The sequence below is a fragment of the Narcine bancroftii genome, chromosome 1 (assembly GCF_036971445.1).
Source record: "Narcine bancroftii isolate sNarBan1 chromosome 1, sNarBan1.hap1, whole genome shotgun sequence".
Lineage (NCBI taxonomy): Eukaryota > Metazoa > Chordata > Chondrichthyes > Torpediniformes > Narcinidae > Narcine > Narcine bancroftii.
The window spans coordinates 217,991,109-218,008,818 of NC_091469.1; the positions used below are offsets into that span (position 1 = coordinate 217,991,109).

At 41.2% G+C, this 17,710-nt stretch overlaps 1 protein-coding gene across 5 annotated transcripts in view; it reads right to left on the reverse strand.

Annotated features, from left to right (window-relative positions):
* The window catches only part of cetn3 (centrin 3), a 69,384-nt gene that overhangs the window by 50,464 nt on the left and 1,210 nt on the right, over positions 1-17,710 (reverse strand). For 3 of the 5 annotated variants that reach the window (XM_069890787.1, XM_069890795.1, XM_069890779.1), the window contains exon 2: positions 7,719-7,854. In XM_069890787.1, the coding sequence (XP_069746888.1) occupies positions 7,719-7,854 (136 nt within the window). The remainder of the gene's footprint in view (positions 1-7,718; positions 7,855-17,710) is intronic. The other 2 variants (XM_069890812.1, XM_069890804.1) reach the window with 1 other exon arrangement.

The following is a 17,710-nucleotide window of genomic DNA, read 5'->3' on the forward strand; positions in this document are numbered from 1 at the left end:
TTCCTAAATAGATTTGAAACAAAATGCTTACAACTCTGTTAAGAGGGTACAGATCAATGGTAACAAATTTCCTGTGTCAAATTCGGAACTAAGTTGGGCTTTCTTCAAACTTACTTTCACGATTTATCAAGCATGTCAACATAGGATTTGAAGTCAGGCATACAAGATAACCCACAGCAACTACACAATGTTTCTGTCATAGCACATCACATGCCTAGTTTCTACTCATTCCAACAAGTGCAGAAGGAACACAATAATAGTGCCATCTCGAACACCTTCGTGTTTTGATAGATCTGTACATCTTTCTTCATCATTGCAAGGAAGAAACACTGATCTCCGTAGTCAATAGCACTGTGCAAATACCTTCACCACTTGGACTGAAACAAATAGTGAAATACTCAAAAGGCACTCACTGGGCAATAAATGCTACCTAAAACAATGAACACCTGAACCACTTGCACATGACCTGTCCACACAGAATACAGTAAAAACCATTATGCAGAATTCAAGTAACCAGGAAGGCGGGGAGGAGGAGGGGGGGGAATTGAATAAATAAAGAGATAAAATAAATAAGAATAAATAAACATTTAAATAAAAGTTGTGTTTGAATAAAATAACATCAGCCAGGATGTTGCTCATAACAGCCGCTTGAATAAAGTTGTGTATGAGTAAAATGGCAGCTGTTTGAATAAAGTATCCCTGGATAAAGAGCCTTGCAGGATGAAGAGCTTTGCTGGTAGCAGCAGTTTAAATAAAGTTGTCTTTGAATAAAATGGTGTCGCCTTGGATGAAGAGCTGGTTGATGCCTCTCGCCATTAGGGTGACTCACTTAAAGTGTCTCCTTAACTCTGCTTGCGTCTTTATTAGTAGGTTATTAAATATATTAAAGTCCAATAGGTAATCTTATCACAAACAAATTTATTTGTATTCTGTACTTTTCATTTACAATGTTCATTTTTAAACACAATTTCAAGCATCACACTTTTTATTGTAGTGAAAAAAATTACATTTTTGTCAAATCTTGACTTTATTTTTCTTCAAAACAGCTCATTTTTTAAGTAAATAAATCACACTCTATTTGCTAATGGATAAACTGTCAACATTTCTGTTCATCTCTTCTTCATTCCTCCCTAAATTTGACTTTTAAAAGTACTGCCTGAGACTAATACTGAACCTAATACTCTTCTTTCTTAAGACAAGACCTGGGAAAAATTCAGGGAGTCCAGGTCGAATTGCAATTGAAGCCGGAAGCGTTTGTATTAAAATAAATATTTTCTCTCATCTTCAATATTTATTTCAAACTTTACCTATAATCTATACCTCAAATTTTTTCAGTATTTAAATAAACAAGTTAGAAAATTTCTTTGGAAAGGGAAGATGGTAAGAAAGTCATTAGAAAAATTAACATGGAAATATGAACAGGTAGGATTACAACTATGCAATTTTAAAAATTATTATCGAGCAGCACAATTAAAACTTTCAGTCTTTGTTTGGTTAAACCATCATGGGTGGATATTGAACTAAATAAGATAGAAGTTAAATCAGACGAGTTTATTTATAAATGGGATTTTAAATCTAATGCAATAGATAAGGAAGCTCCAATATTAAAACATTTGTTGACTATTTGGAATAAAGTTAAATTAGAAGTTGATGGATATATTCTTTCATTAAAAACACCAATAATTAATCCAGTTGTTCTTTTTTCCAAAAGATAATCTTTTTAAATACAATGGAATTTCTAATTTAGGCAATTGCTATAATAATAGATTGATGCCTTTTGATCAATTAATGATTAAATATGATATACCTTATCACACATTTTTTTTTATCTTCAATTGAGGGCTTTGAGAGATAAATTTGGACCAGAAATGATTTTTAAAGATCTTTCAAATTTGGAACAAATTATGGTTGATGGAATGGTTACAAAATTTATTTCAATTGCATATATATATGCACCTAAAATAGATATGTTTAATTCAAAGGAAAGATGGGAACAAGATTTGGAAACAATAACAGATCAACAAGTTTGGCAGAATTTGTGTAAAGAAGTTATGACAAATACGATTAATGTACGATATAGATTACTTTATTATAATTTTTTTACATCAATTAGATATTACTCCTCAGAAACTGGATAGATGGAGGTCAGATTTAACCAGATCAGTCTTTTCGATGTAGAACAGAAATTGGAACTTTCCTTCATTCTACATGGTCTTGTTTAAAGGTTAATCATTTTTGGGTTTCTATTAGTAAATTTCTACAACGGAGTGAATTTTCCTTTAAATCCTGAATTGTTTTTGTTAAGAAATTTTAAAAGTGTTACTCCTAAATTATTTTCAGATTATCAATTAAAGTTGGTCTTAGTAATAGCAAGGAAATGTGCCACTGCAACTTGGAAATCTGATGTTTCATTAACATTAGACAGATGGCATGCTGAAATTCAAAGTTGTATTTCATTACAATAAAATATGTACAATTTAAGGGATAAATATTTTTTATTTTTGCAAATTTGGGATCTGTATGAAAAAAATAAGAAAATTAAAATTATGAATTTGTGGCGGTGTGAGCAGTGGAAGAAACACAGCCACCATGTTGAGGGTCATTAATGACAGTTTTTATTCTAATTCACCGTGCCCCTTTATGGGCAGCATGAGCTCAGTCACCTGGTGCATTGTGACATCATAATCGCTACCCCAGGGTGCGCGCTAGAAGGGATGCTGGAATCAGAGAGAAACCTCTGTCGATGCCATTTCCCCATGGTGCCCTGCCACGTGGCGATACAAGCGGGGCCTGTTCGCCATGAGGATGTCCGCCGCCACAAATTTTTTTTTTAATTCTTGATCAGTGAAGTTTTCCTTAAAAATATAATTACTTTATGATGTTTTTTGAGGTCTTTGAGTGTTAACTGATGCAATTAGATTTAATTATTTGTAATAGTTTTACAATTTATATTTTATATATTAGTTTTGGGATTAGATTAATTTGGGGGGAGGGTGGGTCACTCGGGTTTTTTTGTAGATTGTAGTTTTTAGATTTTATAAATAGATTTTCAACATATACTTGATTTTTTTTTAAATTATGTAACTATGTTGTAATGTTCTTAATTTTGGTCATGAAATATGCTAAATAAATAAAATATTCAAAAAAAGAGAAACTGGAAGCCAAACCCAAGTTCTTTACACCAAAGTCGGTGAACTCAGCAGATTAGAAAGTGAAGGAATAATGGAGAATCTCCAGTACAGCAACTGGGCAGCTCCTATTGCACCAATCATAAAACCCATCGGTGAAATTTGAATTTGTGGTGACTATGCCCCTGGACATCCAATTCCGAAAACAGAGGAATTATTCTAAGCTCTGAATGGAGGATAAATATTCCCAAAAGTAGACTTCTCAGAAGCGTTATCAACAAGTCGAATTGTATCCCAAATTGAGGAAGTATGTTGCTATCAACGCTCACCTGGGGTTGTTCACTAAAACCAGGATGTTGTATGGAATATCATCAACCCCAGCAATGTTTCAAAGTGTTGTGGACAAATTATTGCAAGTACTGAATGTTGGATGTTAGCTAGATTACATCATCATTACGGGTCATGACAACAGAGAGTATCAAACAAATTTGGAAAAGATCCTGGTCTGGCAAGGACGAGCTAGAATCCGACTACGTCAAGATAAGTGTGTATTTATGGTAGTCTTAATAACATATTTGGGATTTACAAGTGATCATAAAGGAGTCAGGATAGATATAGCTGACACTGAAGCCGATAGCAGCGCACCCTGCGCATCAAATCGAGCTGAGTTGCAATCGTTCTTAGGTTTGGTTAACCATTATCGAAAGCACATCCCCAACATTTCAATGCGGGGCAACCCACTCAACCAAAATGGTGTTGGAATGCTGAAACGACAAAGCTTTCAATCGCTTGAATAAACTGCTGACTTCAAGCGACAATGTTTTCATTCACTACAACCCAGATAAGGAAGTTACCCTTGCTGTTGGTTTAGGTGTGGTATTGTCACATGTCACAGGAAAGGGAGAACAACCAGTTGCATATGCGTCCCGCTCTTTGACGGCCTGTCAACAGAACTATGTGCAAATGGAGAAGGAAGGACTGGCCATAATCTTTGGTCTCAAGCGATTTCACCAATAATTACATGGTAGGAAGAACAAAAAGTGACAGACAATAAACCACTGAGCTTGATCTTAGGCCCCAAGAAAGGCATTCCTGTGCTAGCCATTACAAGAATTCAACAATGGGTGATGGAGCTAGCAGCTCCATCTCAAGCATCACCTTGCAGACAAGGACAGTCATGCTGATGCATTATTGCGCTTCCCTCTCCTGCAACAGAACAGACGGGAGGGAGCATCAATAGGACAGCAGAATTCACAGCTCAGGAACAACAACACCACTTGGCCATTACAGCCTAGGCTATCAGAAAAGAGGTAAGAGGACACAGTATCAAAAATTTTGAACTTCATCTTGAATGGGTGGGCTGTGGCCGACAGAATTACCCTGACTTGAAATCTTTTTCTTTATACTTGGTGAAACAAAATCTCAGTTGAAGAGGATTGCCTGTTGTGGGGGACAAGTACAATCACCCCCAAGAAATGGCAAGAGGCCATTCTAAAGGAGCTCCATACCAATCATCCAGGAATGGTCTGGATGAAGGCTCTGGCACGCATGCGCATCTGGTGGCCATCGATTGACATAGATATTGAACAGATGGTTCTGAGATGCCACATCTGCCAAGAAATGCAACCAAAAGCACCACAAGCCATGGAAATGGCCATCATAACCATGACACCGAATTCATATTGATTTCATTGGTCCATCTATGGGGGAAAATTTTCTGATTATTGTCAATGAACACTCCAAATGGCAAAAAAAGACAACTGAGAGGCTATGATATGTGTTTGCAAGTTATGGATTACCCATAGAACTGCTTTCATAATAATAATTTTTTTTAATATAAAATCGCAGAATTTATGTTCTACAGAACAACACTGCACTCCATTACAAAATGCACACCAGCAGATCCGATGTTCGGATGCAACTTGTGCACCCGATTTGTTGCGGTGTACCCAAACATCGGACTTTGTATTCAGCAGTTGACATCCCAAGTAAGCCGAAAAGATCTCTGGAGATTGTAGAACAAGTACAAGGTTACAGGGAGCATAAAGAAACATGGGTAAGAGGTGTGCTTCTCAAGAAATTAATTCCATGTTCATATTCTGTACAAGGCATGGAAACGACACATTAAGGGCCCCATTTCAGCACCGATTTCGGACGATCTGCTTTTGTCACATCCCAACTCTGCTGCCCCAGAGATAGCCCCGTTACTGGTTACTGAGACACCATCATTTGTGGCTGGAAAGAGGCCAAGCACTGGACACACAGCTCGCAGTGTAAGCCAGAGATGACTGGTTATCTGCTTCATAAAAGTCAGAAGTTCGCACTCCTGTCTTTTTCATCCCAGAGGAGATCCAAGAGAGAAAAAACACCCTCTAGCACATCTCAAAGACTAGGTACAGTGACTTAAAGACTTCGTGTGCTTTCCCCATTTAATGCTTTTTCAAGTGAGATTGGTACTTTTAGTTAAAATCAATAGTTGAAGTGGTGCTTAGGTTTCACTGCAGTGTCCACAAGTGCTAATATGTTTAAGTTAAACTGTATAGTTATTTACAGTTGGTTGTTTTTCCAGACTCTTTTGTGTAGTCTTCCAAAGGCGCTATTTGCCTTGGCGAGTCTGTTGTCTATCTCATTGTCGATCCTTGCATCTGATGAAATGGTGCAGCCGAGATAGGTAAACTGGTTGACCGTTTTGAGTTTTGTGTGCCCGATGGAGATGTGGGGGGGCTGGTAGTCATGGTGGGGAGCTGGCTGATGGAGGACCTCAGTTTTCTTCAGGCTGACTTCCAGGCCAAACATTTTGGCAGTTTCCGCAAAGCAGGACGTCAAGCGCTGAAGAGCTGGCTCTGAATGGGCAACTAAAGCGGCATCGTCTGCAAAGAGTAGTTCACGGACAAGTTTCTCTTGTGTCTTGGTGTGAGCTTGCAGGCGCCTCAGATTGAAGAGACTGCCATCCGTGCGGTACCGGATGTAAACAGCGTCTTCATTGTTGGGGTCTTTCATGGCTTGGTTCAGCATCATGCTGAAGAAGATTGAAAAGAGGGTTGGTGCGAGAACACAGCCTTGCTTCACGCCATTGTTAATGGAGAAGGGTTCAGAGAGCTCATTGCTGTATCTGACCTGACCTTGTTGGTTTTCGTGCAGTTGGATAATCATGTTGTCATACCCACACTCCTGTTCGGCTCCGAATCATGGGTCCTCTACCGGCATCACCTACGGCTCCTAGAACGCTTCCACCAGCGTTGTTTCCGCTCCATCCTCAACATCCATTGGAGTGCTTTCATCCCTAACGTCGAAGTACTCGAGATGGCAGAGGTCGACAGCATCGAGTCCACGCTGCTGAAGATCCAGCTGCGCTGGATGGGTCACGTCTCCAGAATGGAGGACCATCGCCTTCCCAAGATCGTGTTATATGGCGAGCTCTCCACTGGCCACCGTGACAGAGGTGCACCAAAGAAAAGGTACAAGGACTGCCTAAAGAAATCTCTTGGTGCCTGCCACATTGACCACCGCCAGTGGGCTGATATCGCCTCAAACCGTGCATCTTGGCGCCTCACAGTTTGGCGGGCAGCAACCTCCTTTGAAGAAGACCGCAGAGCCCACCTCACTGACAAAAGGCAAAGGAGGAAAAACCCAACACCCAACCCCAACCAACCAATTTTCCCCTGCAGCCGCTGCAACCGTGTCTGCCTGTCCCGCATCGGACTTGTCAGCCACAAACGAGCCTGCAGCTGACGTGGACTTTTACCCCCTCCATAAATCTTCGTCCCGAAGCCAAGCCAAAGAAATAGTTATTTACAAGTAAGCATGATTTTATTTTGTGGGTGAAATGTGTTATGGGAACGCACATATCTGCATGACGCCATGTAATAAGTTACATTCGATATATGTGTTCAGTTAGACGCCATCTTGAAAAGAATAAAGAGTAATCCCTATTCCTATCATGTGAAACTATTCTTTCAGGTAAATACAACATTGAAAACCAGTGCTCTGGACCCAATTGTTACTGAAATATTTTGCTTCAGAAAAATATTTCCTTTTGGAATCAATTGGGTAGATTAAAACAGTGGTTTTCAAACTTTTTCTCTCCACTCACATACCACCTTAAGTAATCCTTATGCCATAGGTGCTTGGTGATTAGTAAAGGATTATTAAGGTGGTATGTGAGTGGAAAAAAAAAGTTTGAAAACCACTCATCTGGACTAAACTTGTTTCTTTACTTACCATTCAACTTTGGACAACCTCCTCAGTGTAATTTTTTCATCTTCTGCAGGAATGCTTTTGTTTTTTTTTCTTCCTTTCCCACGTCAGTTTTCTGTAATGTCTTTTTAGCAATTGTAAATCTACTGCTGATGCATAAAGATTTATAGAGTGCAGCCCTTACTGTACATATTTTGCATTTTGGTCTGGCTAAGTATTTCCATTTCAGATTTTCAGCATCCATAGGATTTTTAATTTCTCTTGAATCCATATGTCAGCAGACTAAACAAATGACAATCATCTCATGATCATGGCTGAAGATAAGTTATGCAATGAATAAACAGCTACATTTTTAAATATAACAATCAGAATGCATTCAAATCAAAATTGTACCTTTAATTCATGATAATCTATTGCTTTATCCTTATCTGTATCAAACAAGTCAAATGCCTCCTTAACCTCCTGTTTCTGTTCTTCTGTCAGTTCTCGCCGCTTTTTCTTTTTTAACTTATCCAGGGTAAGCTCTGTTCTGAAAGACAATAATAAAGGTTAAATGTGCAATGAGCAATCATCAATATAAATCTCTCCCCCTGCAGTCACTACTTGATATTTTTGTTTGCAACATTTTCTGTTTAAGTGACCACAAAATCTCAAGATAGGTTTAGTCAAGACAGAATGCCCAAATTTTCTCAAAAGTTCAAATGCTGCAGATATACCAGTATTTTCCAAATTTGCAAAAACAACATATTTGCCATTTGATTAATGGTATTTTAGTTGAATCATTATTTTTGGATGATGCTGCGTCGAATGCTCAAGTTGATTTTTTTTAAAAGAAAAAAAAATAATTCAGCTTGTGCTTTGCTGCATGTCCAAGTAATCCACAACTCCCAGGAATATGAAAATTATAGAACCAAGTAATGTGGTAAATAAAAGGTTCAATCTACACAACTGTCTTCAACCTTCAGATATTAATGATAATAAAATCCAGTCATTGATAATATAATGTATCTCTCTTATAAAACAAAATTGGGTACCAATTAAGCAATTAGGGCTCAATAAGAAGAACTTTTGTCATTGATGTTTTTTTCCTTCCAAATTGTGTCCTGCTCTGTCACAGATCTTCTTGGCAAGTCAAAAATACTCCAGATCAACCATCTATAATTAATCAAGCCTTCTCTTATTTTGGAAAATTAAAGGAATCGTTTCTTTTTCAGATTTGTTTATAGATGGTAGTTTAATATCTTTTGAAAAATTATCTAATAAATACAAATAAAAGCAAAGCTGGAGAGACTCAGCAGATCAAACAGTGTCCTTTATGTAGCATGACTGACACTTCAGGCTTGAAACCTTCATCAAAGTATGAGAAAATGCCAGGGAGCATCAGAATAGAAGAGTGGGAGGGGTACAGGTGGGGGTGGGGGGGGGGGGTGATTCTGACACTCACTGGCATTTTCTCATACTTTCATGAAGGGCTCAAGCCCAAAACATCAGTTATATATCTCTGCCTTTGATATATAAAGGACACGGTTTGACCTGCTGAATCTCTCCAGCATTGTGTGTGTTTTACTTCAACCACGGTGTCCACAGAATTTTGTGCTTTACCTCCAACAAATACAATGTACCCAAGTCACATTTTTTTTTTTTTAAAAAGATAGTTCCAAGTTAGAAATTTTCTGAATAGTTTACTGGTTAACTTTCCAATGTTGTACCAACCTGATTTAGTTAATACTTTTTTTTAACCCCCCATTTGAACCCTTCTCATAAGAGATTAATAGGTAATATTTATAACAAGTTATTAAGATTGCAATCATATTCTAATGACAAAATTAAAATGGCCTGGGACAAGGAACTTCATTTACATCTTCCAGAGGAATCATAGAATATTTTTGGATTAGTTAATACCTCACATCATTCTTTGATTCAGTTTAAAGTGGTTTATCAGACTCATATGTCAAAAGACCCCAACAATGAAGACGCTGTTTACATCCGGTACCGCACGGATGGCAGTCTCTTCAATCTGAGGCGCCTGCAAGCTCACACCAAGACACAAGAGAAACTTGTCCGTGAACTACTCTTTGCAGACGATGCCGCTTTAGTTGCCCATTCAGAGCCAGCTCTTCAGCGCTTGACGTCCTGCTTTGCGGAAACTGCCAAAATGTTTGGCCTGGAAGTCAGCCTGAAGAAAACCGAGCTCCTCCATCAGCCAGCTCCCCACCATGACTACCAGCCCCCCCACATCTCCATCGGGCACACAAAACTCAAAACGGTCAACCAGTTTACCTATCTCGGCTGCACCATTTCATCAGATGCAAGGATCAACAATGAGATAGACAACAGACTCGCCAAGGCAAATAGCGCCTTTGGAAGACTACACAAAAGAGTCTGGAAAAACAACCAACTGAAAAACCTCACAAAGATAAGCGTATACAGAGCCGTTGTCATACCCACACTCCTGTTCGGCTCCGAATCATGGGTCCTCTACCGGCATCACCTACGGCTCCTAGAACGCTTCCACCAGCGTTGTCTCCGCTCCATCCTCAACATCCATTGGAGCGCTTTCATCCCTAACGTCGAAGTACTCGAGATGGCAGAGGTCGACAGCATCGAGTCCACGTTGCTGAAGATCCAGCTGCGCTGGGTGGGTCACGTCTCCAGAATGGGGACCATCGCCTTCCCAAGATCGTGTTATATGGCGAGCTCTCCACTGGCCACCGTGACAGAGATGCACCAAAGAAAAGGTACAAGGACTGCCTAAAGAAATCTCTTGGTGCCTGCCACATTGACCACCGCCAATGGGCTGATATCGCCTCAAACCGTGCATCTTGGCGCCTCACAGTTTGGCGGGCAGCAACCTCCTTTGAAGAAGACCGCAGAGCCCACCTCACTGACAAAAGGCAAAGGAGGAAAAACCCAACACCCAACCCCAACCAACCAATTTTCCCCTGCAGCCGCTGCAACCGTGTCTGCCTGTCCCGCATCGGACTTGTCAGCCACAAACAAGCCTGCAGCTGACGTGGACTTTTACCCCCTCCATAAATCTTCGTCCGCGAAGCCAAGCCAAAGAAGAAGAAGAAGAATGTCAAAAGACAAATTTCCTGAATTTTTTCTAACATTAGTCGTATTTGTGATAAATATAAGTTAGAAGTGGCTTCTCTAACTCGTATGTTATGGTCATGCTCCATGTTGGAGGAATTGGATAGATATTTTTAAGACTTTGTCAGCTATACAGGATTTTAGTTTGTGACCTAACCCATTGACTGCTCTTTTTGGAATTAAAGTACCAGAAGTGAGACAAGTTCCCAATTCCACACATCGGGTTGTAACTTTTTCTCTATTGTTGGCTAGAAGAGCCATTTTATTGAAATGGAAAGATTCTAATCCACCTACTTTGACTCAACGGTAAGCGGGTCTTTTTCAGGATGGCAGGATGTGACGAGTGGAGTGCCGCAGGGATCGGTATTGGGTCCTCAGTTGTTTGTAATTTATGTAAATGATTTGGATGAGGGGATTATTAATAATTTGAGCAAATTTGCAGATGACATGAAACTGGGTGGCGGTGTGGGGTGTGAGGAGGATGTCAGGAAAATGCAGAGGGACTTGGACAGGGTGGGGGAGTGGGCTGCTGAATGGAAGATGACGTTCAATGTAAGCAAATGTGAGGTTATCCATTTTGGGGAAAATAATAGGAAAGCTGAGTATTATTTAAATGGAGACAAGCTAGGGAGTGGGGAGGAGCAAATGGATCTGGGAGTACTTGTTCACCGGTCACTGAAGACTAGCATGCAGGTTCAGAAAGCTGTGAAGAAGGCTAATAGCATGTTGGCTTTCATAAAGAGGGGATTGGAGTATAGGAACAGAGACGCCCTTCTGCAGTTGTACAGAGCCCTGGTGAGACCCCACCTGGAGTATTGCGTCCAGTTCTGGTCTCCCAATTTTGAGGAAGGACATACTAGCTATAGAGGGTGTGCCGCGCAGATTTACAAGGTTAGTTCCAGGGATGGCGGGGTTGACATATGCTGAAAGGCTAGAAAAACTGGACTTGTATCTGATGGAGTTTAGAAGGATGAGGGGGGACATGATTGAGGTATACAAAATTATCAGGGGGATAGACAGGGTGAAGTCGGATTACTTGTTCCCAATGATGGGGGAGATGAGGACTAGAGGGCATAGTTTAAGAATACAGGGTAGGCCCTTTAGGACGGAGATGAGAAAACATTTTTTTACCCAGAGAAGTGTGAATCTGTGGAATGCTCTGCCACAGAGGGTGGTAGAGGCGGATTCGCTGACTATGTTCAAAAGAGAGTTAGATAAGACTCTATTGGGCAAAGGAGTTAAGGGTTATCGGGATAAGGCTGGAAAGGGGTACTGATGGTAGTGATCAGCCATGATCTGTAAAATGGCGGTGCTGGCTCGACGGGCCGAAGGGCCTACTCCAGCTCCTATTGTCTATTGTCTATTGTTTAAGTTTAGAGAAAGTTAGGAGTTGTACATTTGATACATTTGTACAGACTTGGTGACCTTTTAAAAATTATTTCCACATAACTTAGTATAATTATTTTCCCTTCTGGACTATATTTCATTTTATTTCTTTTCTTTGTTGGTGAAGACCACACAATTAATTTTTATTAATAAATTCTCAGGAATGGCTACCCAATTTTTTTTTTCCTTACATTAGGTGAGATTTTGTATAATAATTTTTTTTCTTTTCTGAAGATTTGAGATGAGAACATATTTGTTAATTGTGGTGCAATGCAATATGTTATATATGATGTCATATAGTGATATTTTTACTTCTTGATTACATACTCTTATTCTCTTCATGTATTACCAAAATATGATTAATAAAAAGATTAGAAAAATATTCCAGGATTCCCAATTTAATCAATATTAGACAAACTGCAGCTCTTCATGAAGGCTACCCATCATAAGCTTTAAGTAGACACATGACATCTTGTCATATTCCATATAACCATATACAGCACAGAACAGGCCAGTTTGGCCCTACTAATCCATGCCGAAACAAATCCCCACCCTCCTTGTCCCACTGACAAGCACCTGGTCCATATCCCTCCAATCCTCTCCCCTCCATGTAATTATTCAGTCTTTCCTTAAATGTAAATAACGTTCCTGCTTCAACCACCTCCGCCGGAAGCTTATTCCACATCCCAACCACCCTTTGCGTGAAGAAATTTCCCCTCATGTTCCCCTTATAATTTTCCCCTTTCAATCTCAAACCATGGCCTCTGGTTTGAATATCCCCCCACTCTTAATTGAAAAACCCTATCCACATTGACTCTCTCTGTCCCTTTTAAAATCTTGAACACCTCCATCAAATCCCCCCTCAATCTTCTACGCTCCAGAGAAAAAAGCCCCAGGCTGCTCAACCTTTCTCTGTAACTCAAACCCTGACATCCTGTCAACATTCTCATGAACCTTCTCTGAATTCTCTCTATTTTGTTTATATCCTTCCTAAAATTTGGTGACCAAAACTGCACACAGTACTCCAAATTTGGCCTCACCAATGCTTTGTACAATTTCATCATAACCTCTCAACTCTTGAATTCAATACTCCGATTTATGAAGGCCAACATTCCAAATGACTTCTTCACCACTCTATCTACCTGAGTATCAACTTTGAGGGTAGTGTTTACGATAACTCCTAAATCCCTTTGTTGCTCTGCACTCCTCAATTGTCTACCATTCAATGTATATGACCCATTTAGATTTGCCTTTCCAAAATGCAACACTTCACACCTATCTGTATTAAATTCCATCAGCAATTTCTCAGCCCACTCCTCTAGCTTTCCTATATCTCTTTTTAAGCTATGGTATTCTTCCTCACTGTCCACAATACCACCAATCTTTGTATCATCTGCAAACTTGCTTATCCAATTCACCACCCCTTCTTCCAAATTGTTAATATATATAACAAACAATAGTGGACCCAGGACCAATCCCTGAGGAACTCCACTAGTCACCAGCCTCCAATTTGACAAACAATTTTCTACTACTACTCTCTGACACCTCCCATTCAACCATTGCTGAATCCATTTCACTACTTCCTTATTTATACCTAATGCCTCTACCTTTTTAACCTAACCTCCTGTGGGGAACTTTGTCAAAAGCTTTACTAAAATCTAAATAGACAACATCCACAGTCTTCCCTTTATCAATCTTTTTCGTAACCCCCTCGAAAAACTCTATAAGGTTTATTAAGCATGATCTACCCCTGACAAAACCATGCTGACTACTACCTATCAATCCCTGTTCATCCAAATATTTGTAAACGCCATCCCTCAGAACACTTTTCATTAACTTACCCACCACAGACGTGACTCACGGGTCTATAATTTCCAGGCTTACATTTGGACCCTTTCTTAAACAGCAGAACAACATGAGCCACCCTCCAATCCTCTTGCACTACCCCCGTGACCAGTGACATCCTAAATATCTCTGTTAACGGCCCCACTATCTGTACACTAGCCTCCCTGAGTGTCCTTGGGAATATTTTGTCCGGACCCGGAGATTTGTCCACCTTTATCTTTTTTAACAATGCCATCACTACCTCCTCGTTTATCCTTAAATGATTCATGACCTCCCCACTATTTTCCTTTACTTCAACTGGCGCAATATATATTTTTTTTCCCTAGTGAATACTGAGGAAAAGAAATCATTTAAAATTTCCCCCATCTTCTCTGACTTCTCACATAGCCTACCCTCCCTACCTACAAGGGGTCCAATTTTATCCCTCACTTTACTTTTAATGTACCTATAGAAACCCTTTGGATTTATTCTTACTCTGTCTGCCAAAGCCTCTTTGTGCCTCTTTTTGGCCTTTCTAATTTCTTTCTTAAGATTTTTTCTACACTCCTTGTAGTCCTCTTTCAATTTCTCATCACCCTGCTGTTTATACCTCTTGTACACCTCCCTTTCTCCTAACCAAATTTCTAATATTCCTCAAAAACCAAGGCTCCCTATGACTTCCAGCCTTTCCTTTGATCCTCACTGGGACATATCTACACTGTACTCTCAAAACTTCTTCTTTGAATATTCTCCATTTTTCATTTACATCCTTTCCTGAAAAAATCATGTCCCACTCAACACTCAATTTGCTTTTCTCCAATCCAGAACCTCAACTTTAGGCCCTTCTTTGCTCTTCCCTAAAACTAATAGAGTTGTAATAACTAGGCCCAATTTGTTCTCCAACATTAACCTCAGACACCTGACCTATCTCGTTCCCTAACAGGAGATCCAGTATTACACCGTCCCGAGTCGGTTCCTCTACGTATTGATTAAGAAAACTATCTTGTACACATTTGACAAACTCTAGCCCATCCAACCCGCTTACTGTATGGGTATCCCAATCAATGTGAGGGAAGTTAAAATCTCCCATGATCACTACCTTATGTTTATTATATATATATGCTATCTCCTTACAAATTTGTTCCTCCAATTTTCTTGGCTCATTTGGTGGTCTATAATACACTCCTATTAGTGCCCTCATGCCTCCTCCACCCCTCAATTCCACCCAAACAGCCTCACTGGACGATCCCGCCAAACCATCCTGCCACCTCACGGCAGTAATTTCCTCCTTCACAAGCAGAGCAACTCCTCCCCCTTTTTTACCCCTTATTCTATCACATCTAAAACATTTGTATTCTGGAATATTTAGCTGCCAGTCCAATGAGATCTCACTAATTGCCACAACATCATGATTCCAAGTGCCAATCCATGCTCGAAGCTCATCTACCTTGTTCACTATGCTTCTTGCATTAAAGTACATGCATTTCAGAGAATGACCCTCACATATATTCCCTTTTCTACCTTTTACCTTAACCTCCATCCTCCCTGTTATCTTTATAATTCTTAACTAGGTGGCTATGCACCCTAGACACTGTTCGCAAACTCTGCTCGCCACCGCTCTGCCAAACTAGTTTAAACCCTCCCCCACAGCTCTAGCAAATATGCTTGCAAGGATATTGGTTCCCCTCCAGTTCAATTGGAGTCCGTCCCTTTTGTACAGGTCCGACCTTCCCCAGAAGAGATCCCAATGATCCAAAAATTTTATCCCCTGCCCCCTGCACCAACTCTTGAGCCACGCATTCATCCTCCACATCCTCCTATTACTACCTTCTCTAGCACGTGGCACCGGCAGCAATCCAGAGATTAGTACCTTAGAGGTTCTGTTTTTTTAACTTCCTGCCTAATTCTATTTATTCCTGTTTCAGGACCTCATCCCCACTTCTAACTAAGTCATTGGTCCCCACATGGACTACGACTTCTGGCTGCTCACCTTCCCCTTGCAGAATTCTGTGAACTAGATCAGAGACATCCCGGACCCCAGCACCAGGGAGGCAACAGACCAACCTGGATCCCTGATCTCGTCCACAAACCTCCTATCTGTCCCTCCGACAAGTGAGACCCCAACCACAATTACCCTATTCTTATCCCTCCTTCCCTTCTGAGCCTCAGGGGCAGCCCCTGTGCCAGAGACCTGACCCCCCATGACTAGTCCCTGATCGGCTATTCCCCCCTGCAGTATCCAATGCCGAATACATGTTGCTGAGGGGCATTTCCACAGGGGTACTCTGCACTGGCACTCTCCCTCCTTTCCTCACAGTCACTCAATTCCCTGAATCCTGCCTTCTAGGGGTGACTGTCTCCCTGTAACTCCTCTCTATCACAGCCTCTGCTTCCCTCAGTTCATCCAATTGCAGGTGTAGACGTCAGGAACAGCTGTGCTGTCTCTGACTTCCCAAAAGAAAATCTCTTTCCAGGCTGAACAGCAGAACTTTGTGAAAACTTTAGCAACTAGATTAGCAAAAAGTGAAACAATTTCACTGGGCTAACTCTCGTAAATTCCAGCAATAATATAACAATTTCTTCAGCACCTCATCTATAGGGCAACCTGACCTCACCACATATCTAGTTGCAACTCAAAATTAATAGTTTCTCTTTACACAAATACAGTGTGACCGAGTGTTTCTAACATTTTGCTCTCATTCCAGTAACTGAACATATCTTAAGCAGCATTGAAATTTGACAACTTCTTCAAATTCCATGAGATTTTATTTTGTTGAAAAATCTGTCATTCAGCTTACAGAAATCAAATAAACCAGAAGATGGGTCACACTGTCCCTGTCCTCATCCCAGCAGAATGAGGACACCTAGAAGCCAAGGGTCTCGGTCCTTGGGCTCACCCCAGCAGAAAAATGACACCAAGAACCCAGGGGTCTCGATTCCTACAATCACCCCAGCAGAATGATGCCATCCAGAAGGTGAGAGTCTCTATCCCTACCTTCGTCCCAGCAGAATGCTGCCATCCGGTGAGGGTCTCTATCCTTTCCTTTGTCCCAGCAGAATGATTCCATCCAGGTGAAGGTCTCTATCCCTACCTTCGTCCCAGCAGAATGATGCCATTCAGAAGGTAGGGGTCTCTATCCCTACCTTCATCCCAACAGAATAATGCCATCCAGGTGTGGGTCTCTATGCCTACCTTCATCCCAGCAGAATGATGCCATCCAAAAGGTGAGGGTCTCTATCCTTTCCTTTGTCTCAGCAGAATGATGCCATCCAGGTGAAGGTCTCTATCCTTACCTTTGTCCCAGCAGAATGATGCCATTCAGAAGGTGGGGGTCTCTATCCCTACCTTCATCCCAGCAGAATAATGCCAGCCAGGTGAGGGTCTCTATCCCAACCTTCGCCCCAGCAGAATGATGCCATCCAAAAGGTGGGGTATCTGTCCCTACCTTTGACCCAGCAGAATGATGCCATCCAGAAGGTGGGGTCTCTATCCCTAACCATCCCAGCAGAATTTTGCCATCCATAAGGTGGGATATCTGTCCCTGCCCTCATCCCAGCAGAAAGATGCCATCCATAAGGTGGGATATCTGTCCCTGCACTCATCCCAGCAGAAAGATGCCATCCTGAAGGTGGGGTCTCGGTCCCTAACTTCGTCCCAGCAGAATGATGTCATCCAAAAGGTGGGATATCTATCCCTACCTTTGTCCCAGCAGAATGATGACACCCAGAAGGTGGGGTCTCTGTCCCTGCCCTTGTCCCAGCAGAATGATGCCATCCAGAAGGTGGGGTCTCTGTCCTGCACTCGTCCCAGCACAATGATGCCATCCAGAAGGTGAGAGTCTCTATCCCTACCTTCGTCCCAGCAGAATGCTGCCATCCGGTGAGGGTCTCTATCCCTACCTACATCCCAGCAGAATGATGCCATTCAGAAGGTAGGGGTCTCTATCCCTACCTTCATCCCAACAGAATAATGCCATCCAGGTGAGGATCTCTATGCCTACCTTTGACCCAGCAGAATGATGCCATCCAGAAGGTGGGATATCTGCCCCTGCCCTTGCCCCAGCAGAAAGATGCCATCCTGA